Here is a 20,018-nt window from a genome sequence, read left to right on the forward strand (position 1 = left end):
TCACAGTATGTCATTAATGACTAACGGATGTTAACACCGTTAATCATTAAGGTTAATAATGCCACGTGGCAATATGTAGTTGGTTCCCTTTTTAAAATAATTTAATTTTAAAACAATTATTTAATTAATTATCAAAAAAAATTTAAAAAAGAGAAAAAAATCAACCACCCATGTCTCTCCAGCCAGCCACCACCAGCCGACAAAGCATGACCAGAACCCTTGCGCCGGCACAAAATCCGATCAGCACCTCCGTACCGGTCTGAAATTCGACCAGAACCCCCGCCGACGTTACTTCCTTTCCCTTGAACCGCGGTGTCCACGAAATTAATCAACCGAACCACCATCCGTGAAACAACCTATCTCCCACGAAAAACCCTCCCTAACCACCGGTAGGCGTCCAAACCTACCTCAGTTCCCCCGTGTTGGCAAACTGATTTCGCCCCTCCTGGTGTAATCTCCACCCCAACTAAACCACTACGTACGTCGAAACCCTAAAACCAAAATCTAGGGTTTCAATTTTGGAGTTTTAGGGTTTCGGGGTAGTTGTTTTTGGCAAGTTGGGCAGCGACGACGTGTTGGAGAGGGTTGGGCCTACCGGCGAAAATGGTGGTTGGATATTTCAAGAGGGAGAGTGGAGTTTGTAGGTGGTCTAGGGAACTCGACAGGGAGAGGGGAATTTGTAGGTGGTGGCTGGGAATTCGGGAGGGAGAGGTGGCTGGGGTCGGGAATGTAGCCGGCGCGGGAGGGGGGTTGGTCGCCAGCCTGCCGGGGGTGGAGGTCGGGGCTGGGGTGGTGGCGGCGGTGGCTAAGTTAGTGTTTTTTTTTTTAATTTTAAAAATAATTTCTCTAAAGTTAATTAATTAAATAAAATATTTATTGTTTCATAAAAATAATAATAAAAACAAGTTACAAGCTACCACGTGGCGTAATTAATGTTAATGACTAAATGAGTTAATGGAAATGGCATGTTGTGACATTTTTATTAAATTGAATGTTATATGGTGAATTTGAAAAATGTTGGTGGTATTTGGTGAATTTATGTTAAAACTCAGTGGTATTTGGTGAAAAATCCGTAAGATTTTTTATTAATCTAATGTTACAATAAAAACCTATAAATAGTAATAGTAATTAATAATTATATTAATCTTATCTTTACACTATGTAATAATTTAAACATACTTGAGGGATCTTTCTAAAATGACCGCGGCATCAATACTAATCAGTTTAATAAGCCATCTGACACATTATAATTCATTGGTATGAAATTTAGTTGGGTCGATTTATTTAGGAAATATATTAAATTTGTAAATTGACAGTAAAATATAGTATAAATAGGAGAAACAAAAGTAGACAGCATAATAACAAGTATTGCGTATGATGATCTTATTTATTGCATTAAAATTGTATTTACTTATAAATTTACATCTTTTAGTTAATAAAATTAAAAAAATAAATAAAATAATGGCGGGGCCGGTGCCACTCAGGCCCCTTAATAGCTCCGCCACTGGTTATGAGAAAACCTTGAAAAAAATCGGAAGAATCATGAAAGTTTGATATAAGGAAGGGTCTGTTCTCTTACGTTGAAATTCATTTCAGTTCAGTTCAGTTCATCTCAGTTCAGTTCAGTTCAGTTCAGTTCAGCTCAGTTCAGTTCTGTTCAGTTCAATTCAGATCCTAATTTCCTTCTCTTATAAAATATTCATTTCAGTTCAGTTCAGCTCAATTCAGTTCAGTTCAGTTCAGTTCAGCTCAGTTCATTTCAGTTCAGTTCAGTTCAGTCAATGAGAACAAGCCCGAAAAGGTTAAGCTGAACTTCTTATAAGTTTGCCCAAACTTTTAGGTGAAATGTTTCATACTTGGATTGTTCTTTGTGAAATGGCCATAAGTTGCTATCCTCTCGTTGTAAATGGAGTTATGACTAGTCGTTAGAAATATATTGAGACAAACTATTACATCTAACTTGATCTACTTAGGGCCTGTTCTCATACGTTGAAATTCAGTTCAGTTCAATTCAGTTTAGTTCAGCTCCTAATTTCCTTCTCTTATAAAATATTAATTTCGGTTCAGTTCTTCTGAGTTCAGTCAATGAGAACAGACCCTTAATATTGTAAATTGAGAGGTATGTGTGTCTATAGTCAAGCATTTTCCATTCATACTTGATTTCAAGATACAATTAACATTATTAATATTTAAAGTTGGAAATTTTGTCAAGAACTACCAAAAAGTTGTAAAAAGTTTAAGTAGCCCTACCACTCTAATAATTCCAAATAGAATATTCGGCATATAGGTTCCATTTTTTAAAGGCATATGGGGCATGGAGCTTGCATGCTTAGATACTCTATAGGTAAGTGAGTAATTTGGCTATAATCTAGGAGTATTATGAATTAGGTGACTTTAATTCCTAGGAAGTTTTTAAAGGTGTATTATTAGTTCTAAATTCGCATACATTTGGTAAATGTGATAAACTAGAAGGTGGTTCACGTAAGGCATTACCATTACCTTAATTTGAATGCATGCCATGTTTATGGATTAGAGAGCTCATGGAAGTCTTTATTGGAGAAGGATTCTAAGTTGAAATAAGAAAACCAAACTCACTAAAATCCTATATTTAAAATTTTAAAACATTTGCAGAAGGTTAGTAAAATTAAGAAAACCAACTAGATTTGGCAGAATCTTTACAGAAAGATTTGACATAGGAGCAAGTTGCAGCAAAGAAGAAAAATGAGTATTGATTTAGGATTGGTTCAGATGAGTCCTATTCATGGGAAGATTTCAAATAATCTACGAGTAAGCAATAAAGAAAATGTTGACCCTTTGAGTACATTTGGAAAAGGATAATTTCTGATCTTTTTAATTAAACTAGATTAACCCCGTGTGATACACGGTTTTAAAATAAAAATTGAATTATAGACTTTTAACAACACCAATTGAAAGAAAATAACTTCCTCATTTTTCCTAACTAAGGGTCTGTTCACATTTGCTGAACTAAGCTGAATTGAACTGAACTGATTGGAGTTGAACTGAAATTAACTGAACTGAATTGAACTGATTGGAGCTGAACTAAATATTTTATAAGAGAGGAAAATTAGGAGCTGAACTGCATTGAGCTAAAGTGAACTGAACTAATTGGAGCTGAACTGAAATTAAGGGCTTGTTCACCCTTACTTAATTTCAATTCAATTCAATTCAGCTCCAATCAGTTCAGTTCAGTTCAGTTTAGCTCCAATCAGTTCAGTTCAGTTCAGTTCAGCTCCTTATTTCCTTCTCTCATAAAATATTCATTTTAGCTCAGTTCAGCTTCAATCAGTTCAATTCAGTTTAGTTAAGCTCATTTCAGTAAATGTGAACATGCCCTAAGTAAATGTGAATAGGCCCTAATTTCTAATTAAATATGTATGCAATTCTCGAAAGTGCATAATTTTCATTTTTAATTAAGAAATTTCAATTAAATTAATAAAAAATTGTTAACAACTCGTAAATAGCTAAATAGCACAATATGTGTAGAAAACCCAAAATTTAAAGTTTAAAAATTCAAATATATTTCAAAGCTACGTAAAATAAGATAGCTTAAAAAGGGAAAAATATGACATCATCCTTGGATTTTAGAGGGAAAAAAATAAATAAAAAAGTGACATGTAAGCAATGATGACATTAGCGGTTGTTATTTTAGTATATACTAGTTAAGGACCTATTTTGATTTTAAGGTTGTAAAATTTGAGAATATTCTCTACTTTTTGATGAGTTATCATCAATTTGTTGTACTAATAATGATTTTTTACATCAATTTCTAACACTTTCTCTCTCCCTCTTTTTAATTATTCCCAACCACTAGATTAATTCCGTGCGATGCACGATTTTAAAATAAGAATTGAATTATAGAATTTTTACACGTACTAAAAGAAAATAACTTTTTCATTTTCCTAACTAAATAATTTATAATTAAATATGGGAAAATTTGTCAAAAATAACACCACCTTTAAGCGGTCTTCCCTAAATAACACCACCTATTGATTATTCCACAATAACATCACCTTTGACACACATCTGCCAAAAATGAAACGTAACCTGTTGGTAACCTATTAAAAAGGTTACTAGTGATACATGTCACAATATCATTAGTCAATTTTTTTAAGATATTTTTTTAAAAAAAAAACTAAAAAAAAAAACAATACTTACAATTTTTTTTTAAAAATAATATAAAAAAAAACCTCCCTCCTTGGCAGCCACCCCATCGTTGGGCCTCCCCATAGCCGTCGGCGGCCAGAGCCCCAAAATCCTACCCCGGCGTCAGCGACACCTCTTCTAACCCAGACCCCGACCACCAGCTCGTTCCACTGAACCACCTTCCCCCCGCCCTAAAACCCTCCTCATTCACCTCAAAAACCCTCCTCCCTCCCCTCGAAAACGCTCCTCTCCCCACCGGCCGGCGCCAAACCACCTCCACTATTTCCGGCAAACCAATTTTGCCCTTCCAACAACCGTCTCCACCCCCTTCCGCCCTTGAATCACCACCCGAAACTTTAACCCCAAATTTTTGTGGTGGTTTTTGTTTCCCGAATCACCACCCACCATCAAACTTTAACCCCAAACTTTAAGTCCCCGGATTTGTTTCTTGATGTTCGAGAAAGAGGGGGGGGGGGTGCTGCAAAAGTGTCGGGAAGGGGAGGAGGTTGCAGGAAAGTGGAGGAGGTGCCGAAAATGGGGTCGGAAAGGAAGGGTGTCGAAAATGGGGTCCGGAAGGAAAGGGGTGTCGGAAAAGGGGTCAGGAAGGGGAGGGGTGCCAGAAATTGGGAAGGGGGCCGGGGAGAGGGTGGTTTCAGGTGGGTGGTCTTGGTGGGGGGTGGTGGAGGCCGGTGCAAGGGGGTGGGAAGAGGGTTTTATTTTCTTATTTTTTTAAGTTTTTAGTTTTTTTTTATTTTTTTAAAAATAAAAAATTAAAAATAAAACTGACAAATCATACTAGGACATGTGTCCCAGGGTAACATATAAAATAGGTGACCGGTTTTTTGTTTCATTTTTGGCAGATGTGTGTCAAAGGTGGTGTTATTGTGAAATAATCAAAAGGTGGTGTTATTTAGGGAAGACCTCTTAAAGGTGGTGTTATTTTTGACAAATTTTCCTTAAATATGAATATACAGTTCCTGAAAGTGCATAATTTTCATATTTAATTAAGAAATTTCAATTAAATTATATTATTAACTATTGTTAACAACTCGTAAATAACTCAATAGCATAATATGTGTTAAAAACCCAAAATTTAAAATTTAAAAATCCAAATGGAATATATTTTGGAGGGTAGCTTAAAAAGGAAAAAAAAAATTTAATTGAAGGGTAGCTTAAAAATGGGAAAAAAGCATAGTAGGGTAGCTTAAAAAAGGAAAAAAAAATGTCATCATCCTTGCATTTTGGAGGGAAAAAATTAAATAAAAAGTGACACGTAGGCAATGATGACATCAACGGTAGTTATTTTAGTGTATATATATATATATATATATATATATATATACTTTTGAATTATCCAAATTATCCCTTTAAGTTTTTTAATTATTATTTTTTTGAAATAACCCTAAAAGTTTTATAATGATGATAATTTGGTTTTTTTTTTAATAAAAATGATTTAAAATTAATAATATTCCAATTTAAAGTCTCAATCCATACAAGGATCATTGTGTAAGGTAATGTATTGGCCTATTGGGCGAGCAACTATTTTCAATATTTAAATTTAGGATTTGTACTTTAATAATAAGAACCATGATTATGTTTATAAGATCTTGGTTGGATAGAGTGACAGTAAATCTGGACAAGAGTACTAAAAATGGATGTGATTACACGAAATAACCATAAATTTCTATAATCTGTAAAGAAAAAAAAAATTGAACCACTTCGTTTTAGGTACCTCCAAAATTAACTTAGGTATACCCAAAATAGGAAATAGTTTATACACCGTAATCTATATGTTAATAAACTTTTATATTTGTCAATTGTCCTGGTTGACTAATTAAAAAATTTCAAATTTTAGGTATGACAAAAATTGAATCCCAAAATTTGAATTGGGGATTTGGGGGTATCTAAAAGAAAATTAATTTAATTATATTGTAGGGTTCTCGTGAGTTTTTTTTCTATGCAAGAGTAATCCATTGCGAATAATTGGACTAATAATCGAAATTGTTAGGGTTCTTGTGTGTTTGAATTTTGATGACTATCCTTCGATTAAAAGCAAACTAATCTTTAGCAATATATTTTAGGACTAACTAGTCGTCATTCGGGACCTCCTAATTTTGTTCTTTATTACGCACAACGTACATTCAAATATATATTTTTGCATATCCCTAAATTAATTTAAGAGTAAAGGATCTCAATCCAAACAAGGATCGTTATGTAATAGGTAACAATGTTTTGGCCAAGCAACTATTTTCAGTATTTAAAATTGGTCTTTTTATTTTAATAAGAATCGTGATTTAGTCATTAAGCTAATGAGACCATGATTAGATAGAATTGCAACAAATCTAATCAAGAGTGCTAAAATAGATGTGAATATGCTAAATAACTTTACACTTCTGTATTTTGTAACAAACGTATTGAACCACTTTGTTTTAGGTATTACCCAAATAAAACTTAGGTATATCCAAATTGGGAAATATTATATATATCATGATATATATTTTAAACAAGGATCATTATGTAATAGGTAATGTTTTGGCTGAACAACTATATTCAGCATCTAAAATTGGTCTTTCAATTTTTATAAGAGTTGTGACAAGCTAATAAGATCTTGGTTAGATAGAGTGGCAATAAACCTACTCAATAGTACTAAAAACGGATGTAATTATTTTTTTGAAATAACCTTAAACTTCTGTATTAAAAAATAAAAAATTGAACCAGTTCGTTTTAGGTACGCCCAAATATAAATTAGGTATACCCAAAATGGAAAACATTTTATACACCGTGATCTATGTCTAGGTCAAGTCTTATCTTTGTCAATCGTTCTAATTAACTAAAAAAAATTATATGAATATGCCTGTTTTGGGGTTTTTTGTCCCTCGGAAAAGTTACAACACTAAGACTGGATCCAACAAGGGGCGCCTGTACCTGCAAAGAAAATGGACCGCCAGATGGTCAGTGGTCCGCCTCCGAAGATTAATTTAGTAATATATTCGGAGTAAAACGTGCGGAAATAAAGTTATCTGCTTGGATTCCAAGCTCAGGCGTATTGTATCTTGAGAGTGACAGTTCAGACAATGATTGGTATTTAATCAAGGTTAGGTCATAAAAGTTGTCTCTCAATTCTGATCTCCATAAATGAGGGGAATGTTCCCTATTTATAGGGCTCTAGGTAAGTGTGCCCCTTTTTAGGGTTTTGTGCCCTAAAAAAGGGCACCCCGTTTTTGCAGGGGCCCCTTGGGATTCTGGCCTTGAAAGCCGCCATTTCCAGGGGGCCAGATCTGCCCTCCACGTGTAATCACCTGGAGGGACCAAAGTGGCACCCCATCCATTGACACATGGCTGGCTCGGGTTGGGCCAGCTGTTTGGGTAAAAATACCCAAATCATTTGCCCCTCACAGGGGACACATGCTTGGCACGTGTCGCCGGTGACAGATTCGATTCGATTGGTCGGATTTTTAAATTTACTGTTGGAGGGAAAAATTAGGGTTTTACCCCCTCTATAAAAAGAAAGGTTTGACCCCCCACCTTTGAATTCACACCTTTGCAAATCTTGGAGAATCTCTGGACTTCTAACTTTCAAAGACTCTCAAAGACTTAAACTTATCAAGTATCCGACGCTCGGCTTTTTGTCCGTCAGTTCCAGCAAACCAAGCGTCTCCTAGTACCTTCTTCTAAGGTAACCGCCTTATCTCTTCTTTTACTTATTTTTTTTGCATTTTTATTTATCAAAATGGTTTCCCAAACGCACCCAGCACGGCCTAGGTTAGCGATCAGGCGGTGACCGGGGATGGTTGAATCTAGAACTAGGAGTGCCGAATGCTCGTTCGAGAACTTTGCTTTAAGTACATCTCCAAATTCGATAGTGTCTGTGCCTCTGCAGAACACGATGACCAGAACAAAGCAAACAAAAAGGAGATTTAGGGCGGATGATTCCTTTTACCATTCGGATAGTGAGACTGTCAATTCTGATGGCTCCATTAGGGTGCCTGCCAGTGAAATCTCTGAGAACCCCCCAAACCCTTCATCTGACCTTCCCCCAACTCCAACTTATTATTCTCCCCCTTCTTCGAGCGGCACCCCCAACGATACCATACTGTGGGAAGCCGACAATGAATACAAACCTGAGCCTTCAGAACAGGCGTCGAAAGAGAGTCTGGGGGAGGACCCTGCTGGCCCCGGTCGGTAGTCCCCCAGCTCTGGTGAGAGCTCCGATGATGATTCGGCCTCGTCATCCTCTGAAAATGCCTCCATTACTTCAGGAGGTCAGAGCAAAGATAGGCACTACAAGGGAGTCCTTGTCAGTGAAGAGGGGAGAAGGATGGGCCGAGCCGAGTGCTTCTAGGCGCCTGGAACGTGCTCCCTACTATCACCATGTTCTGCAAAGAAAGAGGACTTCTATGACATCCGGCCTTGCCAATTTTAAGCGTATGATCGTAATGGGTCATGGCTTTTCCTTATCTGTGCCGAACAAGGATGATACAATAACCTGGCCGATCTTGGGCAGCTATAAGGACCAAGCATTCGGCTGCTACGAGGCGGTCCTCCAAGCTGGCCTGCGCCTCCCTCTCTATCTGGCCGTGGAGAGAATATTGGACGGATACCAACTGGGTATCTAGCAACTAGTCTCGAATTCCTAGATTAATATTATCGGGTATGTTTTCGCATGTGAAATGCTGGAGGTGGAGCCTAGCTTTGAGGCATTCTCCCACATGCACTATCTCAGCCGAGCGCCGGCTAAGGGCGGCGAAGGCTGGTACACCTGCAAGGGGTACATGATGGCAGTCGGTAAGGAAAATAAATGGAAGGATTGGAGAGCCAAGCTCAACATCGTCCATTCCTCTGATAGCCGGCTGGATCAGAAATACAATAGGTGTAACAAGGATCCGCCCCTCCTGGCTGGCAAAAGTTCCTTGCCGCCTTTCCCTAGGCGGTCCCAGGAGGAAATCTTTGACAGGGGTTTGTTCAAAGTGTCCGTCCGGACAAATGAACAAGGGGAGTAAATAGTCGTCCCTTAGAGCTACATTCCCCTATACAAATGGTTAGAGGATGGGGTGTTCTTGGCCGCTTGTGGGCTAAGTTTTGATATGCCGAGAGGTAGTCGGCCGTATGATTTTATGCAACTTTAAATTGCTTTTCAATGCTCGTTTACAAATTCTAACTCCTACGTTTGGTGCAGACAAAGCCATGGAAAGATCTCAGCAACAAGGAAGCCGGCTGCCGTCTCTGCGGCGAAATATCGCTCGAACGTCCTTAATCGAGCGGGTGACGAGCAGAAAACAGTCAGGACCCCCAAGGTAGTTTTTTATAATACTTGATATTTTTGAGCAAGGTCAGTTTTTGCCCGCATGTTTTCTGACGCCTTTTCCTTTTGCTAATGCAGAGTGGCTCCACTAGACCTTCTCCCTCTAAGCAATCCCAATCCAAAATCCAAAAGACTGGGACGGGTGATGTGAGTGCATCCGGCAAGAACCGGAAGCACATTGCTCACAAGCCTAACAGAGGAGACGACTCTACTCTCAAAGCTGACAGGGAGGTCAGCAAACTAGATGTCAATCAGGCATCGAAGGGTGGCTTTAAGCAACCCACTACTGCTGTTGGCTCAGCAGGAGAGAAGAGGCACCATGGGAAGGAGGAGGAGATTCAGGCGGATGGTATCAACCACCTTTATATTGGATACCATCATATAGATAGTTTCTTAAAATTTTCTTGACTAATTTTAATCTTGCAGCTCCTGTGCAAAGGCCGACCGTTGTCCAGATGGCCAAGGAGATGCTGAGGGCGCTTGATCTAGAGGACAAGGCGTCCGTGAGAGGAGTCGACACCCTTAATTTTGATGCCATCTTGGGGAATCTCTGTGAGGTAGAGAATTATCTTGATTTACTTATTGTCAAGTATATATCCGACTGGTCTTAACCATTCGGCGCTTTACTCATATCCAGGCTATGCTGCGCATTAAGGGGCTAAGGAAGCCTCTCCAGGAAAATTCCAAAGAGGTAACATCCGCTAAAGCTCGAGCCGAGTCCGCCTTAGACCGAGCTCAATTTGAAATTGCTCAAAGTAATCTACTGAACCTTGATATGATGTATTCCCAAGCGTACGTCAACCTACAAGTAAACAAGGACCTGGATTCGGCTCGCTCCAAAATTAATGGTCTTAAAGCCGAAATTAAAGGTCTTAAGGAAAAGCTTGAGCCTCTGCAAGAGGCCAAGAAAGAAGCCGAGAGGGTCAAGGAGCGGGTTGGTCGCCTAGGGAAGCGCCAAGCGAACCAGGAGAAGTAGCTGAAGGCCAAGTTTGAGTCCCGAGCTGATGAGGAGAAGGAGGCCCTTGTCAAACAAATGATGGAAGATTATGAGGCCATCATGCGAACGGTATGGGAGGCGGTACAGCCGGGTGCTGACTATAGGACTTGGAAATCCAAGTTTGACCAAGCCAACGAGGATTTCAATGCCGACCTTCTTCGACAAGCTCAAGAGGAGGCGACCAAGGCTGCTGCTGAGGGTGAAGAGTCCGAATCCTCATCGGGCTCTTCTGGGGACGAGCAGGGGGACGAGGAGGATGGTGAAAATGCTGAGCAGCCGGCGGGTGAAAATATGGATGATACGGGTGCCAACGTTAAGAACTTCTCCCCTGATACTTAAGCTTTTGATAATTTTCTTCTGCGGCCGAATGGCCATGTGTTTGATCTTCCGGCCTGTGTGCCGAGTAAAAATGTATCTTTACCGACCAAGGGGTCGGGTAATTCAACAATTCTCCTGGCTTAGCTAGTTAACACTTTACAGTCGTCAGTTTTGACGGCTGTTAATTTTTATAAAGCATCCGGTCATTTGGTCGGTTTTATTTATATTGGTGTTTATGCTTTTAAAAATTTTCAAAGCTTCCAAATTTTATGCGTAGAATTTTAGCTAAGTATTTTAGCCTGTATAGTATGCGAATGTTCTTGCCCCTGGACGGATGTCGATTGATTTTGGTTGATTGGATTGATTGACTTAGAAATTATTGATACTTAGAAGAGTATGCATGGTTTCTAGGTCAATCAATCACTATGGTGATTTCCCCAAATAAAGCAACAGACGGCCATGCAGAGTAGTCGATCCTATGATTTCATCCGGCCATAGGCCTCGTTAAAATAAGATGCTAAGTTTTAACTTAGCTTATTCGTTAAGGAAAAATATTCCGCCTGGTTTGTCCTAGAACAAAGCACAGGCGCATCTGGCCTGAGGCCTCTCTTTTGTATAAATAGTCTGCTAAGTATTTTAGCTCGTTTTCTTAATAAGAAAAAGGTCCGCCTGTCCAGCCTTATAGCAGAAGCAGACGCATTCGGCCATAAGCCTCGTGTACGTAGAATGCTAAGTTTTTAGGCTTAGCTTTTTGATTGAAAAAGAATTTTCCGCCTGTCTTGCCCCAGAGCAAAAAACAGGCGCATCCGGCCTTATGCCTCGATAGCTTCTGGTGATGAAATAGTGACCACTTTCCAATTGTACTAAAACAACTTGAAAAACTCTTGGACTTTTAGATTTCACTTTCAATTTATTCAAACAACTGCGGATGCTTCCTTAGCATTCGGTAGGGCTTTTTGATGTTTTAGTAAAGCAATGTGCCACCCAAATGGGAGATGCTTCTCCTTGACGAATTTGCCCGAATGGAAGTCGTCGGTTATCTGACTCATGTTGGAGCAGACTGTGGCCGTCGGCCTCTATCGTTTTATTAATATCCGGCCATTGGCCTCTTTAAAAATGGTAAATAACCGTTAAGTGTTGGACTTAACTTAAAAATGAAGAAGTTAGTAGGGTCAACTGCTTTGGTGCAGTCGGCTCCTTCAGACGGATTAGGGCATCTGCTGTTGGGGCAGACGCTTTACAAATAGAGTGGTCGTCTGCACATTGTACAGGAGACGCTATAAAAAATTAGCAAAAAGACAAGTTTGGGAAATGAAGACATATTCTCATTAATCAAAACTTTGAAACATTTACAAAAATTCTTATAAGTATTACTTTTTTAAGTTGTCTACATTCCTAGTTCTAGGCAGCCGCCTACCGTCTGGTTCTTCCAGTTGGTAGGTGCCGTTTCTTAGTTCATCATAGATTCGGTAGGGGCCTTCCCAATTTGGGATTAGCTTTCCCTGCTCATTCGCCCTACCGACTGCCTCCATTTTCCGTAACACAAAGTCCCCCACTTTTAGAGGACGCTTGTGTACTCTTTTGTTGTAAGCTTGAGTCATTCTCAGACGAAAAATCTCATGGCGCAAGGCAGCATTACCCCTGCGCTCTGGAAGTGAGTCCAATGCTAGTCGCATGGCCTCCCAGTTTGCCTCTTCGTCATACAACATGATTCGAAGAGTCGGCTCATAGTGTTCGATGGGCAGGACAACTTCTGCACCATACACCATGAGGAATGGGGTTTCTCTAGTTGCCCTTTTGGCGGTTGTTCTGATGGCCCAGAGGACATTTGGTAATTCATCCGCCCAAAGGCCACCAGCTCTCTCTATTTTCTTTTTGATCCCGTTTGAGATTAAATTGTTGAAGGCTTTGACTTGTCCGTTTGCTTGGGGCCGACCAACTGATGCAAAGAAACTTGAGATCCCCTAGTCTCCCAACCAAGTCTTGAGCTGAGGCGTCTCAAACTGAGGACCGTTGTCAAAAACCATAGACATAGGCACCCCGAAACGAGTGATAATATTCCTCCATATGAAGGAACTGATATATTTAGTCTTGATGTTTTTGACCGCCTCCGCCTCTACCCACTTGGTAAAGTAATCCACAGCTACCAATATATAGTGCTTGCCGCCTAGGGCGGCTGTGTAAGGCCCAAGTATGTCCATGCCCCATTTAGCAAAAGGTATTGGGCTGTGGATGGTCGTCAGGTCTGTGGCCGGACGATGGATGAGCTTGCCAAACTTTTGGCACTTGTCACAAATTTTTTACCATTTCCATTGCATCCGACTCCAGAGTCGGCCAGAAATAGAGCCGCCTGGCCTTGGCAGCTAAGGACTTGCCGCCTATATGGGAGGCGCAGATACCCGCATGCAAATCTTCGAGAACTTCGTTACCCTTCTCTGGGGTAACACACTACAACAGAGGTTTCAAAAAACCAGTCTTGAAGAGTTCTCCTTGTCTCAGCTCGAAGTTTGCCGCTTTCTCCTTCAAAACAGCCGCCTCCTGGGTGAATCAAGGAGCATGCCGTCTGCAAGGTAGGCCTGGATGCTGTCCATCCAGGTTGAGCTTCGGTCAAGAATTCCAATGGGGTCTTCATTAGATATACTTCTCTTTTCCATGACCTCCCAAAAAACTGACCGGGGCGTTTCACAGGAGGCGGATGATGCCAGTTTTGACAGAGCATCCGCCTGATTATTTAAAGACATGGGCACTTGACTTAGATGAAACTCCTCAAGTGTCCCGACTTCATTTTTGACCGCCTGCAAATATTTTATCATGGCTGGATGAGTGGCCTCGTACGTTCCATTGACTTGAATTACGACCAGTTGGGAATCAGAGCAGGCGTCAATTTTCTTTGCCCCTGCCGCCTTGCAATATCGAATGCCGGCTAGTGATAGGCCGTCGTCGAGCCTACCAAAGATAAAGTCCTATCTTGGTCTCACTAGCTAATAGCAAGGGTAAGAAAGGGTCGAACCCAAGAGAGGCGTTGAATCAACCACCGAAATACTACCGCATAAATAAGCTAAATGAAGTCGAAATTGGTTTGGTTTTATGTAACAAGTGCTAGTTCAAGTCAACTTAAGCTAGGGGGAGATTAAAAATATTTAGAGATTTCTAGGGCTTGGGATATACCACTCAAATTTGTCACAATCACAATTTGAGGGGATAATATAGGGGAAGTCATCTAAAGCACCCAACTACTTTCTCAAGCTAGAGGGATTACTCGAATTATGAATACAACCTACTCTCGTGGTTACAAAGCATAAAACAAGTATTAAAGCATAATCATGATGACAAAAACATTCCCTTGACTGGAAATTCCTATTCTCATGGCATTTCAAGTCAATTAAGCATAAGGGAGCTAACTCAAGTTCATCTCTCGATCCTTCGTTGAGAAAGCTTAGATAATAGTTCTAAAAATGGCCATATACAAGAAATAAGCAATTAAACCACTTAAGCTCAACTATTTAACACCCAACAATTACCAAATTAACACATGCAACAAGTAATTAGTGACTACATTGAGGGTTTTACCCACCCTAGAAAATTAGACTACTCACAATCCATGGAGATTTAAGCAATTAAGGATTTCAAGTAACTCATGAACAAGAATTAACTAAAGATTAAGCTAAATAACAATCTAAGCATACAAGAATTAAGCAAGATAATTAACAATCAAAGCAATTAATATGGAAGAGAAGAGTGAGAAAATGTTACTAGAAGCTTCAACTTGAATATCAATGGTGGAACTTGTCTTCTACAATGATTGAGAATGAAATTTTCAAGCTAATAATTATAATCTAACTAATGATTTGAGAATATTTGTGTTTCTACAATTGCAAACTAAGAGGAAACACTAAAAACTTGGATGTTGTACAAATGAGCTCAAGAAGTTATTTATAAAGATCCCCAAATAAAAAGGACGGAGAAAACAAGAGTCGGGCACGGCTACAGGTCAGCACGGACGTGCTGAGGTTGGCACGGACGTGCTGAGGTTGGCACGGACGTGCATCTGGGAGGCAAAAGGTACTGTTTTGGCCAGGGCATCCTGCACGGACGTGCCAAATATGGCACGGACGTGCAGGCCTTGTTCAGTAGAATCAGTTTTGAAACTGATATGGGCTGAGCAAACTGCACGGACGTGGAGGATCAGGCACGGACGTGCTGAATATCCTGCACGGACGTGCTGAGCTCTGCACGGACGTGCAGGCCTTGAAAACAGTAGGCAGTAGCTTCTGGTCGTGCTGGAACACTTCTGCACGGATGTGCCATACTTTGCACGTCCGTGCAGACTCTCTAAAGTCTTTATCTTCACTTTTCTTCGGTTTTTCTCCATTTTTTCGGCTTCTAACCTCGGTTTATCATCCAAATGCCTCAAATGGTCGTCTTTGAACCTAAAAACCTAATAAAAACACTAACAACCCGTGAAGCAAGGGATTTACAAAAGTTGAACAAAAATAGAGTAAAAGTGAACCAAAATGCCAATATACCAAGTAAACAAGGTTCGAAATCACTCTAAAATCATATCAAATAACAAGTTATCAAATCCCCCCAAGCTAAGCTTTTGATAGTCCTCGAGCAAAACAAACATGTCAAATTAAGAAGGAAGGTTACTTCATAATGATCAAACCATGGAAAGATACTTAAAGTGAAAACACAAACACAAATCCGCATGGCAAGAACCATAAACACTTTTAGCACAAGTGAAAAGCAATTTAAACCTCTAAGTCGCCTAAGAGGACGAGTTTTTATCTCGTGAGGGTTTCCCTTAATCTTAACCCACAACTCACAAAAACCATGCCAAAATTGTCAAAACACATCATCATCATCAAGGTGATCAATACACACCAAAACCAGTGTTTTTATTACCTAAGTCAACTCATCGGGATATAAATCACAAGCAAGGAAAGTGAGCGAATTTCAAGAATTACCGATCATACAAATGTGCACATGAGTTGGGGGTAGAGAGGAGAATTAAGCAAGGTTGCACTAGGATACTTCCTTATACCTTTTACTAGTTCATTAGAGCACGTCTAGATATTCCAAAGTTGCAAAAAGCCCTCTTTCGGTTATAAAATCTCAAAATGCAAGTCCATCTCCCATAATGCACTCCCAAGCCTTTTCAACTACGCTCTAATTCGGAAATTTACACAAGAAACATCTTAATAGATAGTGTGTGGGAGGCATCCACAAATTGACCTCTAGAGAAGAAAAAATGAAAACTTTGAGAAATTTGGAGGAGTTTTTTATCTCCTTTTCTTTTTTTATTTTTTTCTTTTTTTTTTTCTTTTCCTTTTTTTTTAACATTCATTGCCCTCGCCTCTTTTAACTGTGAGCGACTCTTTCTTTTATTCGATACATGTGGCTTATTATGCCACTTATTACACAAGATACAAATAGAACCAATTCCCTAATAGAGTTTCATTTTGGGGGAGGAGGGGAGGAACATCAAGGGCACAAGGGATCGCAATTCGATTCATACATATCCTACTTTGGGCAAATTTGACAATATCCTATACTAGACGTGCAATTGAGCATTCATCGGTTTTCATTTCATATACTCTAATGCAATCAAGATTAATAGGCCTCTAAATGACCCCAACTCTTGCACACACCCTTCTAACAGAACTTTTACTCATCACTCAAGACTCAAGCAAGCAAATCATATAAGCATCGTCATTTGAGTCTCATCCAAGGGCTATTTTTCCTTTTTTTTTTTTTTTTTTTACTAAAGGTTACTAGAAAGCAAGAATAGATAAAAAGTTAAGAAAACTAAGTTAACCATAAAAAAAAAATTTGAAGCACAACTATACATCTAAATAAATAAAGAGGGAAGAGAAGAGAAGTGTTCACATATTAAGAGATTTGGATTTAGGGTGTTGGATTTCAAAAGGATCAAATTTGGATGTTTAGGGGTTTGGATGCAAGGGGAAGGAACAAACAACATGCAAAGTTTATACCAACAAGAACATACAAGAACCAACATATGAACCAAAGATAAAGACTCCCCCCAAGCTATCATAAACATTGTCCCCAATGTTAAAACAATTAAAGCACAAGAAGGGGGAGAAAGAGAACTAACTCGTTGGCTCGGGCCTCCTTGGGAACTTGAGCCCCCGGGGTACCAATGTCGGTAGACGTTTCGGAATTCACCCAATTCCGATCGAAGATCCTCAAAGATTGTCCTCATATTGTCGTAGGAGGACCTCATGTCTTCGTGAGACTTTCTCATAGTCTCGAACTCGGTGGACATGCGGTTGAACTCAACATTCATCATTTTCATTTGTTGCTCGAAGGAAAGGGGTGGGTTGCCCTCACCCATGCCTTGACCTTGGTACCCTTGTTGGTGCTCATATTGTTGTTGTTGTTAGAATTGTTGTTGGAATTGTTGTTGTTGCGGTTGTTCTTGCTCTTGCTCTTGCTCATGCTCTTCTTCATCATCACCGGGAATCCAAGGGTGGTCCCTCTCAAAGACCCAGTTTCTCTCGTCGTAGATGAAGGTCCGCTCTGGATCGGGGAGGTAGGCATAGGGGCAGCCACTCACGTGCCACAAATAAGGATGCGGCCCTTCCGCGTCCGTAACCCATCTCACGGTCCTAAGCGACTGCATGTCTAGCTGCGTCGGCCCTGGGCAAACCTGCTCATCTGCAAAATCAAGGTTAAGAGCAGAAGCAATAATAGTGATCATGCCACCTATGGTGATGTTGCCGGACCTAGTGGCAACATCCTCTAGGTGGTCGACTAACCAGGCCCCTACATCTAGGGTCGTACTACCCTCGCTCAAGTGTCATAGGAAGTGAAGCTCCCTAGTGAACACTACACCCGAACTATCACCTCTAGCAAACGTCGTGTTCGCTATGGTGCGCTGTGACATCCTAAAGGCGGGGTGGATTATGGTCGTAGCTTAATCAGTCCTAGGGTTGTAGTCGAAAAGGCCGGTGATCTTCCTCCAAAACTCACCCGCACAATAATTACAGGGGGCCTATCCTTTGGTCCTATGGTGCCGTCAATTGGCCACCCAAAAGCTTGGTTTACCCTCTTTATGTTCAAGTTGTGTTGGGTGTTCATGAGTTGGAAGGTAAGGCGGCGGGGGGATCTATTGTTGTCTCGTTGCACTTGAAGGGTGGAGAGGAATTCAAGTGTCAACCTTTTGTAGGTCGGGGCGCTTAAATCTAGCCAATTTCCTAAGCCACAACCCTCGAAAAGCATCCTAACATCGTCCCCTACCCCTAAAGCCTCGGCAACACTCTCGTCATAGAACTTTGTAGGTTGAACTCTCCTCCTACTTATTCTTATATAGTTGTTCAAAAATGTTGGGTCATTGAACACAATTCCCATAGTGTCTACTTGTGGTGGATCAACGGGAGGAGGAGGAGAGGGGTTGCGGTACCTAGCATCCGTGTTTCTAGGTCGATTTCTTCTAGACATGGTCGGTCTTAATGTAATGCAATCAAACAAACCAAGACAAAATAATCACCTCGCAACCACACAAAGAGACTAAGTCCACAACTCGACCAACCAAAGCTCAAACAAGGCCAATGAACACAACACAATCAAGTCAAGTTCTAAGTCTCCCACCTAAAACAAGAAAATCACCAAGCAACAAAGACTACTTCAATAATGCATCTACAACAATTCTACATCGATTTCATGCAATATTATCAAACAAACCAACACAACAATCCATCTAAACAAGCATGTTCTTCCTTCATAAAAATCAATTTTTCAACCTCACTTACAAAAAATCCAATTCTCAAAACACACCAAAATTCATTCAAACTCAAAAATGCTTTTCAATTATCAACTATCAATCACTCACAACCAATTCAAACAATATTTCTCAAGTAATTTCATGCAAAAATTTAAGGAATTAAACATGAAATTAGTGAAAGGGAGGAACGATTATACCGAGCTTATCGTGGGTGTAAAACCCGCAAATGAACCTTTCTAACCTTCCTTTTGCTTACTTGAACTTACTCCTTCAACCAATTGTCTTGAACTTTAACTCCAAAGAAAACCCCAAAATTGATTTTTCAAGGTTAGGGTTTGAGTATTTTGGGTGATTTTTGGGTTTGAATGTGAGAAAAGAAGTAGTAGATTGTGAAAATGTTGAAATGGAGTGAAGATTTTGGAGAAAATTGTTGAATTTGGGTGAGGATTTGGGTGAGAATGGAGAATTGAGTGGGTTTTGAAGGAGGAAGTAAGAATTTTAGAGAGAGGAGGAGTGAGAATCGTGAGATAGAGAGTGAAGGAGTGAATTTTTTTTTTATGTTATAACTATGCTGCTACCAGCCATTTTTGGGGCGGCATGGACGTGCAACATGTGGCACGGACGTGCAGCCTCAGACAGAAAAGTGGGTAGGGTACTGAATTATTTGGCACGGACGTGCAACATGTGGCACGGACGTGCTGAGTTGCACGGACGTGCGTAATTTAGCACGGACGTGCAGCCTCAGACATAAACTTAGGTAACATACTGACTTGTTTAGCACGGACGTGCAGGACTTAGCACGGACGTGCTTAGCCACCTTGCACGGACGTGCTTAATTTGGCACGTCCGTGCCAATCTGGAGAAATTTATTTCAAAATTTCTGATTGCTTCTGATTGCCTCTGCACGGACGTGCTATTCTATGCACGTCCGTGCAAACCTGCTGCTGCAAGTTCCTTCCCTTTTTTTTTTTTTTTTTTTGAGAATAACAGTAATAGTAAGGCATAATAATAATAAAATTATTATCATTACCATTATTATTATTATTATTATTATTATTATTATTATTATTATTATTATCTACTACTTCACTTCCACAAAAACCTTTTCTTACTTTTCTTTTCATCAACACCTACAAAAGACATTGAGAGAAAAGTTAGTAATATCAAGAGTGATGGAAATTAAATAATAGTTTGTGAAAGAGAGAGAAAGTTGAGAAACTCAGGTTGCCTCCCGGATGCGCTCTTTTAACGTCACTAGCTTGACGACATTGCGAGATCAATGAGAGTAGGGAACATCAAACTCATCAAGGTAAACAACCTTGGCTTCCTCATGCACAAAATCGTCAAAGTATGCCTTAAGCCTTTGGCCATTCACTTTGAACGGTTCACCATTGTCATTTGAGATTTCTAACGCTCCATATGGAAACACCTTCTTAACGGTGAAAGGTCCACTCCATCTTGAATTAAGCTTACCCGGAAACAACGTCAAC

General features: G+C 40.0%; 1 protein-coding gene across 1 annotated transcript in view; it reads right to left on the bottom strand.

The window, feature by feature from the left end:
- Positions 1–8,415, bottom strand: part of LOC110737444 — a 56,985-nt gene extending 48,570 nt beyond the window's left edge. The window contains exon 1 of the mRNA XM_021917806.1: positions 8,286–8,415. Coding sequence (XP_021773498.1) covers positions 8,286–8,415 — 130 coding nt within the window. The remainder of the gene's footprint in view (positions 1–8,285) is intronic.
- Positions 8,416–20,018: the final 11,603 nt, after the last annotated feature.

This window comes from Chenopodium quinoa, unplaced genomic scaffold (genome assembly GCF_001683475.1).
Source record: "Chenopodium quinoa cultivar QQ74 unplaced genomic scaffold, ASM168347v1, whole genome shotgun sequence".
In the NCBI taxonomy this organism is placed as follows: domain Eukaryota; kingdom Viridiplantae; phylum Streptophyta; class Magnoliopsida; order Caryophyllales; family Amaranthaceae; genus Chenopodium; species Chenopodium quinoa.